The sequence below is a fragment of the Cololabis saira genome, chromosome 17, assembly GCF_033807715.1.
Source record: "Cololabis saira isolate AMF1-May2022 chromosome 17, fColSai1.1, whole genome shotgun sequence".
Classification (NCBI taxonomy): Eukaryota; Metazoa; Chordata; class Actinopteri; order Beloniformes; family Belonidae; genus Cololabis; species Cololabis saira.
The window spans coordinates 10,874,527-10,887,357 of NC_084603.1; the positions used below are offsets into that span (position 1 = coordinate 10,874,527).

A 12,831-nucleotide genomic window follows, 5' to 3' on the forward strand; every position below is an offset into this window, starting at 1 on the left:
ATCCTCCTTGAGTTTAGTAAAGTGACAACATTTACAATTTTCTTGACCAAACAAAGATGACTAGACGAGCTCTGTCTGTAATGCCGCCAGCTGCAAAAAAGGAAAATCTATTTTCCTTTTTTTAACATCGTCTTGATTAATGAATCCGATTTAGATTTAAAATCGATTAATCGCACAGCCCTACTCCTGACTTTATTCTATCCAACTGTTGTGTGACCTTGGACTGAATCTCTGGCTGTTCTACGTCCAGCCCTACGGTGAACACCACCCTGAGGAACCTGGGCGCCCTGTACCGCCGGCAGGGCAAGCTAGAGGCCGCCGAGACCCTGGAGGAATGTGCTGTGAGGTCTCGCAAGCAGGTCAGCAGTAGTTCCTGCCTCCAAAAATGTCCATTTTGTTTAAACAACAGATTACTCTGTGTTTTCTTATGAATTGTGAATCATGTGCCCCGTGGTAGGACGTAATTCTCATGATATTTCTTTCCCTTTCCCCACATTGCTATGGATCCAGAGCAACACAGTAAGTGGTTTGTCTCTACCTGCTAGCTCCCATACAGCTCCCACCTCTCTCCCCTAACATCACTCCCATCTCACAACCTCCATTTAAAATCCCTCGTCTCTGGGACGGTGCTTCCAGCACAATAAATGGGACAGGACACATAAAACCACTTGAGATCCTCCATAAAACGTGTTTCTCACCCTCAGTCACTTGTTAAAGTATGCCCCTGTTTCTTTCTGATTGTGGTTGTTAGTTTCACCTGTTTTGTTGTGTGTGTTTTGTCTGTTTTTCTTCTCCCCTCCCCCACCAGGGCATCGACCCCATCCACCAGACGCGTGTGGTGGAGATCCTGAAAGACACAGATGGCGACAGGCGGAGGAGCAGGGACAGCCTGAGCAGCGTTAAGTATGAGAGCGGCTCCGAGACCGGCGAGGAAGTGAGTATGGGCGTGGAGTGGAACGGGGTGAGTACAAATCCACTACGGTAGAATCAACACGGCCTCTCTGCAAAAAAAAAAAAAAAAAAAACCCAGGTGGCGTTCACGATATGGGAGCGTGTGGGCTGGTGCAGTTCACCCTGCAAACTATTGAATTACATTAAAGAGACAGTGGCTTGTTGTGTAATATGCTTTTAAGATGTGAGCGTTGAGTTGAAATCACGCTCGGAAATCAAGAGAGACGGATGAGTTGCTTCAGACTCAGGATGCCCCCCGTTAGGGCTGGGCGATATGGACCAAAAGTCTTATCTCGATATTTTCTAGCTGAATGGTGATACTCGATATATATCGATATTTTTTCTGTGCCATAATTGGGGTTTCCCCCAAAGCATTATAGCATAGCATCTCTGTTAGCTTCATTTTTTTCTGAGGCAAACCCTTAAAAAAACAGTCAGTTTTAATACAAAGCCTCGTGCCAAATGTCACACAGGTTCATTTATTAACAGAGGTCTGCACAATATCAAAATGTATAAAACAAATTAAATAAAAATATACTGCCTGCATATATAGAATAAAAATGCTTCTTGAATAAAATAAAACAAATATCCCTTTCCTGCATAACAATTCAATTAAAATACACTGTGCAATTAATACAATGTAGACAGTAACAGGCAGACTTTTCCACTGAGGTTGATCAAATAACAAAACATTTGTGCAAATCTCAAATAAAACATTCAAGTCAATTTGTCACAGAATAAGCTATATCAAAATCATAGAAAAAAAAAAAATGTAATCGATATAAACGATATTGTCTCGTACCATATCGCGTTTGAAAATATATCTATATATATTACAATCTCGATATATCGCCCAGCCCTAGCTTGTTGTGTAACATGCTTTTTTAGATGTGAGCGTTGAGTTGAAATCACGCTCTGAAATCAAGAGAGACGGATGAGTTACCCCCGTCACGGTGTTCAAGCTGCACAAAAGCATAAACCCACTTTTATTACGCCAGTAGTCATCAGCGATCACAGGCTGAACACGAGTCAAGTTGTAAAAAAAGAGCAAAGTCCAAGCCGTCTCAGTAGGAGATGGGATGTCTGTACCAGCCCACCAGCTCTCTGCAGACACGTCTGTACCATAAAGTTCACCTGGAATTCTCTTTTATAAAGTGTAGCGCTGATTGAGTGTCCTGGCATGCTGACCCATTGTTTTTGACGGCATCACAGTTTGCTTCGTGCTATATGTTTGTGTGTGTGTGTGCGTTTGTTTGTTTTATTTATTTTGTTCCCTGCTTGTCAACGAAAACGTTGTCTTGTTTTAACAAGCGGTTGTTTTGCTGGCAGTGCTTATGGACAAGGGGAACAGCAACAAAAGGCACAAGCTCAGTCCGTGGCACCCTGGCAGTCCATTAAATATTTATCGGCCCCGGTGAAAATCTCCCATACAGTCCGTCTTAAGCCTCTATTAGTGTCTCAGGTTTCCACGAGGAACAAAACGCATCACATTCCAGACAGCCTCATTTTGCTAAATAAACTGGTTGGTTCATAAGTACAGCCGTATGCTGCTGGTTTATTGTCTCATTATAATGCCCCCCATATCTCACTGTTTTCCCCACTACCGCACATGCTCTCGTCATTTTTACTTAATGTCATTTCACATCAAGTTTTATTGTCCTCTTATTGGACACTGTAAAGACTGCATACGAAATGAGAAACGCAAGACAACCCCAAACATTCCTCACTCTAACTAAACTTTGAGACTCTAAATATTTTAAAAGGCTCATTAGAATATGTGAACCAAGCCAAAAGCTCCCTGGGTAGTCTTGCATAAAGCCGGGGGCAGAAGCGTGCAGTCCGGGGTGCCTCGCCTGAGCTTGTACCTCTTTCCTCCCTCAAGTGCAGCCGCGCCCTTCACTGCACCAGCTCAGCCACGACATGCATGTGCCAGCCGGCTGGACTCACCCTTAACACGCACGCTAAATGACCATGTGTGCTCGTGTGTTTTCCTGTGGCTGATAAATCTGTTAACCAGATGGCTGCCGATGTTCTCGCTTTTTTTTTTTTTTTTTCTTCTGGCAGACAGTTTGTGTTTTTGTTTGCCGGTCGGTCTGTGAATGGGAAGGCTTCTCAATGCGTGTTAATATTCGTAACGCAGCTTCTAAAAAACAGCTTAAAACATCTCGCAGCAGCAAATTTAGCTGCATGCGTGTTCATGTGAATAATAATAATAACGGCATCCAAGATGTCAACTGCTATTTTGTTATCTACGTCATTACTACACTGGAAACATTGGATATAATCACAGAAAGAAATGAATACTTGATGCTCCTTGCTCTTTCTGAAAGATTGTCATGCTACTTGTCCTTTCTGACATTAAGTTAACACAGTCCATCCATCCATCCATCCATCCATCCATGTAAATAATCACAGTCATGTGACTCTTGTGCAACTTGGCTTGTTTGTTTTTTATGGACGAGAGTTTGAGAGCGCTGTTTGCTTGTGTAGACATTCTCTTAACAATTATCTGACATCTTCTGTTAAATGTTGTCTGAACTTGTCTTTGTTCGTTTCTGCTCTGAGGATCTTGAGATGTTCCCGCGGCCATACAAGTTGTTTACATAGTTGAAATGAGAGATTCAAGGAAACAACCCGCTGTTGTGATTTCTAACCGTTTAGACGAGACGAATTCGAGAGCCGCTCCTCAGGGGCTCACGTACCGATGCTTAGACCAGTGAGGTGTACAGAGAAGTAACACTGGGAGGTGTTTGACATCACATTCGTGGCTTTTTGTTCGTGCTACTTATCAACATCTTGTTTGCATGATTAGACTAACAAACTGCATCTTTGTCTGCATTTGTTTTGTTCAGCGTGCTGGCTGTCAGTCTGCCTGTTTCCTAAACTTCCATATTTTCCCTTTTTCCCCTCCTGTTTTTATTACTAACTTGTATCCTCGTTGATTCACCTTGCCATGACAACCAATCAGCCTGTCAATCAAATTTCTCTTCTCATTCAGTGGATTGTACTCTACCTTTTGAACTTCCTAAACAATAGGTTTGGAATATGTTTATATTCTGTGTTATAGTGTTGTAGTTTTTAAGGAATTTCTTGATTAGTTTGAAGAAGATGGAGCTTGATTCCAGCTTATATGATCAGATACTGATCTGTTTAAAGTAAATAGCTGAGGTTGGGGCCCAGCTCCACATCAGAGCGCCGGCTACATGAGTATTCTTGCTTCAGGGCTGCTGCTTGCAGATGTCCCCCCGTCTGCAGTGCACAGTCACTGGCCGGGTGCCGTGTGCCAAAGTCACATTTTCCAGTACTCCCGAGAGGAAATAGAAACAGCTGAGTCACTGGGGCCGGCAACCAGCAGCCTACTGCATCACTGACCTGCAGCTCCGACGGCACTGTGAATGATTTAAAGAGAAATGCAACACTCATGCTGCCTCTTTTCCAAATTGCATGCGTGTCAGGTTTCCTAAGCTGTGATTTATAGATAAATAACAGGCTGCGGGTCTTAATAGACGGCGCAGCTGAGCAGAAGAAGGCAGCAATGATGCTCAGATTTGTTAAAGGTGTAGGTCTCTAAGCATAAGAACCCAGAGCTTTTTAATCTTACCATGTGTGCCCTGTTTTTGTCTTTTTTGTCTCTTTCTCTCTTTCTCTTTTATCAGGCATAAGCCATCAAGATTATTCCTCCATCCTTCTCTCCTTCCCCCAACAAAATAGCAAAGGGATGTGTGTTGTCGTTCCCTCTGGCCTCCTTTGTCCCAACAAACCAACAGCTCCTCTACCATTCCTGGTGCCCCCTGCGGCAGAGACTCAGAAAGCCCCTCCTGGTTGTCACGTCTGTCCCCTGTTCGACTGACAGCTGCTGGGACGTTTGGTCTTCTCATCCCTTCTCTGCCACCCCCTCCCCCCTCTCTCTCTCTCTTTTCCTCTCTCCCTCCTTTCCTGTCACTAACCTGTGTCAGAAGTCATTATTTCAACTCTTTCTCTCACTTTACTTTAAAAGAAGTCGGTGTGTGTGTAATCTTTCCCTGTGAGGAAGCCACTTGCACATATTTTCTTGCTTCAGCACCCATTTGTAAGTTCTCATAGGGGCATTGTAGATTTCTTTGCTAGTTAGAGGAGCTAGATGATAATTTATTTGAGGAAAATTAAATATAAATGCTAGTGTCGCCTTTTAACGGCAGTCTCGGCTTCAGACATCACTAATCAATAGTCCCGCTGAGAGTTACAATCACTATAGATCCCACATGTTACAGTGTAATCATTTCTGGAGCTACTCTGCATGCTCTAACCCACCATTAGTTTATTTTACTGAAGCGCTCGTGGCATCAAGTTAAAGTCAACCTTTTAGCCTGGTGCCTGTATCTAGTGATTATTTCCTTTTGTTTTAAAAATGTTTTGTATATTTTTTTTTTTTATGCTATTAATTGTATTTTACGTTTTTAAACTAATGCCTGCGATCAACTTTGAAAAACCAGTTAAAGTGAATGGTACTGTACAGTTTGACATTTGGGTTGTGAGAACAGCGGAGGAAACGTTGCCTTTTTTCTTTCTTTTTCTTTCGGTCATACAGACCCCCTAGTGGATTTTTGTATTATTGTTTACATTTTTCTATTTCTTTCGATCTGTGGTTGAATATAAAGGCAGCAGCGTGCACCGCCTGTCACGATAGCTGAGCATCATATTGGCCGAAGCTGGCGGCAAACTTGTCAGAGCAAACTAAACCGCGGTTGCCATGGTGATTTATGTTTAACTTGCTCCCACCATCGGCAGTGTCCTTGGTTTTTTTGCGGCGTTAAACAAAGGCTCTGCGCTGCCGTGGCATCTGTACTAACCCTCGCTCGTGAAAGGGAACCGGCAACAGCGGTGGCTGCTGCAAAGCCAACGTGGCGGCAGAGACCTGCTCTAGCATTTTACACAAATACCAGCCACCGGAGAGAGTTATGGATTTAAAAAATATTGGACGTAAATGCCCAGAACTGCCTTGATCTGTTTGTGTTCGTGTATGACTAGGAGCTAGAGTTGTAGTTTAACAGATTTTGGGATTTCCCAGTGGTTTCCATGTGTTTTTGTGAATGTTTCAGTGGTACCGTCGCGCCGCCCTCTCTGGTTATGGATACTGTATGTCCAACACAAAGCTTAACAGTCTGACGCCTCTTTTCTTACACTTGCTTGCAGGTAAACATTGTCACTTTGGTAAATCATGTATTTATTTGGACATCACAAGTACAGTGCGAGTGTTTCCTCATGGTCAGCGTTTTATTTCAGGTGTTAAACTAACTGAATATTAATGACTTTAACATCTTGGAAGTGTAATTGTTGGCTGTGTCTCTAGATTTGACGAAGTGCATTCACGACAGCTTTTCAGTATGCTACTTGTCTTCATCCTTCATTCCTTCCAATGAATCCACCTATACTTCTAATGCAACTCTGAACTTAAAAGAATAAATAGAAAAAATGACTGTCTTCATCACATAACTATGGCGATATTGTTGTGTTAGTGGAATGCTTATTTATTGAACTGTATATTCTCTGCGTATATAGCGTGACCTTTGTTCCCGTAAATGGAAGAACATAAATGTTAAGGTCTTTAAGCACTATCTTAGTGAGTAGGACTGCATTATATTTACCATGCTGCTTTGTGAAGATTATTGCATCAACACTTGTTGGTATTCTCAAATAAAGTTTTTCATTTGTGGAGTTTGTCTTTTCTCTGCATCGGATGGTGACCTTTTGTTTCATTATTGGAGTTGTTGGAAAATCTTATTTGTAACTGCATTTTGACTACGGGACCCTTTTTCCAGGTACCTTTTTTAATTTACTCAGCCTCCTCCATTTTAGTCTGAGCCACCTGGAGAACCACAGAGATCTTTACCCTCTAAATGTTCCTGCTAGAGCAGTAACTCTTCAGAGATTATCCAGAACCAACCAAAGCTGAACATTTTTGCTTGGTCAGCTTCTCCCAGTTTTGTTTTTGCCCGTCTGTCTGACCCAAATTGAATATCCAACACTGACTTGTGTAAGAAATAGTTAATGATTGTGAACACGTTTTAAGGTCAGATTCCTGCAGCTTCACTCAGCCGTGAAAACACCAGCACGCAGTGAGCTGACTGGAGCGAGCTCCCGTTAGGAAAACAGTGAAGTCAAAGCAATAAAAATGTTCATTGTTGATTGCTTTAGAGCTATTACATATAAAAGCAAATAAAAACAAAACAAGTAGAAATGTGTTACATTAATGGAGTGAATAAACTGCACTTCCTCGGGTTTCTTCCGGGGAGGGAGGAGAGCTGTCAACGGGACAAAAAGGACTGAAGCAGTGCTGGAAATTCCTTATCTCTGATCATTTCACCGCATTTTATTTTCTAAGCCAGGAACAAATAAAAACACCCACAAGCTGTAAATGTGCAATTTTACAGCTGAATCGTACTTCCTGGTTTAAGATCTGTCCGACAGCAGATCCACCCCAAAGCTGAAATAATTCTGCAGGGTTTTTAAAAATATATTATTATTAATATTAATTCAAAGAATAAGAAAACATTTAAGGTCTGGCCCTTTAAGTTCTGCCTTCTGTTGGCTGAATTGTACCATGGAGCACCAGCTTCCAAGTCCTTATATTTACCCACAATTCCCCCTACTGGTGATAAACGTGTAGTGCAATATGATGATCACAATCCTCAACAGTCTCATGAAGCATTATTTAGAAAATACCTCCAGAGCTTTAGTTAGGTCCATGTGGGAGTTCTGTTCACATGTAGATAAACGTGCATCATGTAGCCCTGCGGGTACGTCACAAACGGATAAGTGTGAGGGTGGATGGATGGATACGTTGCTGTTCCTGCTAGTTTGGGTTTGTCTTTAAGAGAAAAACAACTAATTATTATTTTCTTCATGAATATGGAGTTCTTAATTTTCCCCATTCAGTAATATAGTCTTTTCAGTGATGCATTCTTGTTTAATCTAAAGACCACAACAGTTTTTTTGCTTTAAGAAAGACAAAGTGAGTAAATTGTGACACCAGCTGCTGTGTCTTTATATTGGGTAAAACTTACATTCAATACAGTCTTTGCATCACAGCAGGACTGTTGATGGATGTTTCAGAAATGTAAAACTTAAACTTTCACCTGCTGACCACTTAAACAACTTAATTTTATCTGTGTGGTAGGTGTAAAATGAAGATTAATAGAGTATTGCAATGAAAAGTAGTCCATGACGTGATTGGTTACAAAACCACTTGCACACTTCAGCATCTCCTCATGCATTGTTCTGTTTTTACAGACCAACCATCAGTATAAAAGTTGACCTGTGCAGATAAAAAGCTTCCTCCCTGGTGAAGGGTCACACTGACGGTGGGTTGTGTGTCTGCAGGACGGCAGCGGGGCCCTCCAGCGCAGCGGCTCTCTGGGGAAGCTCAGAGACGTTTTGCGTCGCAGCAGCGAGCTGCTGGTCAAGAAACTGCAGGGCAACGGACCGCCGGAACCTCGCAGCACCAAGTAAGAACCACGTCAAATATTGCAGGCCTTTATTTCTAACAGTCCCATGAAATAGGAACTAGGGCTGGGCGACTATGGCCAAAAATAAAATCCCCCCTTTTTATTTCCTGACAACCCGATTTTCCATTTTTTGGGTAAAATTACAAAAAACAATTGAATAAATTATTTCAAATATTTTATCTTTATTTTTTAAAGAAAAATAGCAAACACATTTTGGAATAAGTGCAACTGAGAGCTACTGTACATCCTCCTTGGGTTTTATAAAGTGACAACAATTAAAATCCCCTTGACCAAACAAAGATGAATCCTTTGGGATTACTTCGTGAGAACGTCACTTTCACCAAACTGCACTTGAAAACAGGTTCTCCATAAACAAGGTGCCCTTATTAGGGAATAAAGTGAAAACCTTAATTATCTTCCACTAAACATCACTTTAGAAATGAAAGGTATTTCATCATCTTGAACAATGATGAATGAATAAAGTGCAAAACTTTAACATTTTGTAAAATAAAGCTTGAGGGGCACAACGTCAAAGGTGTGAGAGGAAAATCCATCTTTCGATTTTCCTTTTTAACATTGCCTTGACTAATAAATCCGATTTCGATTTTAAATCGATTAATCACACAGTCCTAATAGTTCCATATTTAGGAACCATTTTCTGTAATAGAATTTCAGGTAATTACATCTTAATTTCAGCTAAAAAGGAAGGGGAAAAAAAAGGGAAAGGAAAAGGAAAAAATGCAGGCACTCTGGTGGCTTGAAAAATTAAAAAACCTTTATTGGACTGGGTTACATACTAAAAAACACCAACGCGTGTCGGCTTACGCCTTCCTCAGGGTGTATGGAGACGAGACAATCGAACAAAATTAAATAGAATTCAGTTCAGCTGTGGTTCCTCACGTCTATGCAGTGCTCCTCCAGGCCTGAAGGAGGCGCCGGCAGGAGCACCCCAGATATTCTGCTTCCTGAACAATCAAACAAAATAAATTGACTGTTAATAAGTTACACAGTGTAGCAGTATAACGTGAATCATGAGTACCAAAATGAAAACCATACAAAGAATAATAAAACTAAATATATAGAGAAAATCTCGCCTCCTTTAAACAAAACATGACAGTAAGTCACAAAATGGCCTGAAAAGTAATGACAAAACAGAAGAGCAATGTGAATATAAATGCAAACAAAGAAACCCAACAGAAGAAAACTGATAATTATACAACAAAAATTACTAAATCATAGAAAAGATGAAAAGTCAAAATCCTCATTGAGGCCAGGGAAACTAGTGGCCTTCAGGATATGAATCCAATAAGCCTCTCTCTGCTTGAGGCGCCTGACTCTGTCCCCACCCCTTGCATCAACACTGATCACCTCAATCCATGAGACTCGTAGAGAAGAGTCATCTGTGTGTTGTGCCTCCATATAGTGTTTGGCCATTGGGTCGTTCACATTTTTGGTACGAATGGCATATTTATGTTCAGCCACCCTGTCCCTCAATCTTCTTTTTTTAAGGCCTACATAAAAACAACCACAGATGCATTCCAGTCGGTATACAACATGAGTAGTGTTGCAATTTATGAAGCTTTATAAACATTGTCGTTATTTGTCCACCAGCATGAAGAGAGCTGCCTCCTTGAATTACCTGAACAAGACCAGTGACGACTCATTCCAGGTGAGCAAAAGTCCTTAAGATGAAATGTATTTTTATTGAACTCTTTAATCCTTTAACCGTATTTCATTTTGCTCTGCTGGGCCGTGTTTCCCATCAGTCCCGAGGAGGCAGTAACTTCAGGGAGAGCCGCGGCCTGAGCTCCAGCACCGTGGATCTCTACACGGCAAACTGAACTGTGGACGGGGGAGACGCTCCTTCCATTGGCTGACGACACTGTCGCTACCGGTCTTTCCCCCGCACGACTGTCGGCATCTGACCCAAAGATCCATTTCTTCAGAGTCAAGGACCTTGTCTGTCATCAAGATTCTCTGCATTCTTAGTTCATCGCTTTGTTTTTAAATTTTTGTCCTCCACTGAAAGACTGCTTCACTTCCCTCATCGTACTCCTGATTTCCATGTTGCCTCAGTGCCTCTTAAATGTGGCTTGGAAAACATACCTCAGCTCTGCCTATGTTTCGTAATCACTACAAATCTGCACTTTGAGTTCATCTGTTGCCATGGCGTCGCTCTCGCTGGTGTAATTCCTCTTTTATATGGTTTTTGTTTTCACACGTTTGTCTCCTCTGTGACTTTGTCTTCTGGTGCCATTTCATCATTTTATTAGTGCATGCTTCCCCTATGTAAATAAACATACTTTATAGATCTTGTTTTAAGTTTTCAGAAATAGACAACTAGGCATGTTTGGTTTGACATAATGTGAAACTAACACAGTTTAATTAATTTGATCATTTTAATGGTTCTCTTGCTTGTTGATTTATTTGCAATGTAAGGTGTTGGTCAAAGCTTTGGGAAACAGGGTGAAATGTTTGTCCTACTGACAGGATTTTTGGTCTTGTGACTTTCTTGACTTAACTCTTAAAGCTGCTGCTTTAACCTCCACCGCTCTGAGATCAAAATGTGTTTGTGCCATGTGAGACTTGACCTCGAGAGTGTCTTTATCATTCGGATCTGCAGGCTTGTTGCCGGCTGTGAACACATCTTGCGTTGTTTACACTGATTCGGATGTGTGACGGTTATAGATTTTGCACAACTCTCTGATATCTGTCTTCCTCTATGATTGCTTTTTTAGTGAAGATTTTCAAAAGAACTGGAATGTCTTGTAATTATATATATTTATATATATATTTTCTCCCATTCTTGCCGTTGTTTTCCTTTCATCTGCTGTAGTAAATGTCTACAATAGTTGATCATAAGTTCAGGAATCATCCAACTGATCACGAGATTTGTAGGAACAGATCTAAATGTGCATCACTTTAGGTCTGCTTCTTAAACACGTGTAATAAATCTGATCGACTCTGCCTGACCTTTATTCATGAATTAAAAATAAGTTCTATCTATAGCTGTCATTTTGGTCAAGAGTAACTACTTTTCATTCAAGTGTGTGAATTCAATTCAATTTTATTTATATAGCGTACATAGCGTTCTAATACAACAAAAGTTGTCTCTAGACACTTTCCAGAGACCCAGAACATGACCCCCGAGCAGTTATTACATAAACAATGGCAGGTAAAAACTCCCCTAGTGGGAGAAAAGCCTTAAGCCAAACAGTGGCAAGGAAAAACTCCCCTTTAGGAGAGAAGAAACCTTGAGCAGGACCTGGATCATAAGGGGGGACCCTCCTGCTGAGGACCAGACTGGGGGTCAAGGACGGCGACAGCACAGCAGGCAGGTGGAAGCAGCAACGGGATGACCAGGGGTGGGGACCGCAGGCCAGCACGCAGCTCCCGAAGCTCCGGCCCAATCATCAAGTCCCAGGTTGGGGTGGAGGGTCGGGGAAAGGTTGAAAAGGGGCAGGGCCAGGGAGAGGAGTCTTGAGGGACGAACCTTCTCCCCCACCCAAAAGGGGCCGTTACCCTGCCCCTCTCACTCCCACACTGCAGGATCCGGTGTTTTGCATTCAGAGATGCTCTTCGCCACCGGCAGAGGATGCTGCAACATGGACAAAAGAGATAAAAGAGAAGAGAATGGGGGGGCCAGCACAAGAAACTACAGGAGCGACTCTAACACACTAGAGTTTACACTACCTAGAGATTTACCAACACCAGCTAGAGGTTTACTAAACACTAACTATAGGCTTTACTAAACAGAAATGTTTTAAGTTTAGTTTTAAAGGTGGAGGTGGTGTCAGCCTCCTTAACCCAGATTAGAAGTTGGTTCCATAGTAGTGGTGCCTGATAGCAGAACGCCCGCCCTCCAAATCTACATTTGGATACTCTAGGAACTACGAGTAAACCTGCACTCTGAGAACGGAGAGCTCTGACAGGAACATAAGGCACTATCAGGTCTTGCAAATAATGCGGAGCTAAGCCGTTTTGGGCTTTATATGCAAGTAATACAATTTTAAATTGGATTCTGGATTCTAATGTTGAAATCCGAGCTGCGCGTTTCACTTAACAGCATCTGAAAAAGGAGAATCCACCTTTGTGTCATGGTGGGGAAAATTCCTTGAGAAGATGCGGTAAGTGTGCGTTTTCATTCCTCTGCCTCCTGCAGACATCAAGGTTTCTCTGACTGCAGATGGCTCAGTTTGTCAGAGCTTTCATGTGGAGTTTTCAGTTCAGCCGAGAGCTGTCAGACTCGGGAACAGAGTTCATTAGTGCATGAGAGTTGACACCAAGCCCTGAGATATTAAATCACACAAGTGTGGATCATGCAGCTTCTGTCTGCTGTCGAAGCTCTCTCATTCCCTCAAATAATTTAAATGTATATTTACCACAGACTGCTAGC

General features: G+C 41.9%; 1 protein-coding gene across 7 annotated transcripts in view; it reads left to right on the plus strand.

The window, feature by feature from the left end:
• The window catches only part of klc1b (kinesin light chain 1b), a 30,836-nt gene extending 19,434 nt beyond the window's left edge, over window positions 1–11,402 (plus strand). For 3 of the 7 annotated variants that reach the window (XM_061745233.1, XM_061745234.1, XM_061745232.1), the window contains exons 12-16: window positions 251–359; window positions 809–961; window positions 8,311–8,435; window positions 10,047–10,104; window positions 10,202–11,402. In XM_061745233.1, the coding sequence (XP_061601217.1) occupies window positions 251–359; window positions 809–961; window positions 8,311–8,435; window positions 10,047–10,104; window positions 10,202–10,276 (520 nt within the window). In that variant the 3' untranslated portion in view covers window positions 10,277–11,402. Of the gene's footprint in view, window positions 1–250; window positions 360–808; window positions 962–4,607; window positions 6,646–8,310; window positions 8,436–10,046; window positions 10,105–10,201 lie in introns of those variants that run through there. The other 4 variants (XM_061745237.1, XM_061745235.1, XM_061745238.1 and 1 more) reach the window with 3 other exon arrangements.
• The last annotated feature ends 1,429 nt before the right edge of the window (window positions 11,403–12,831 follow it).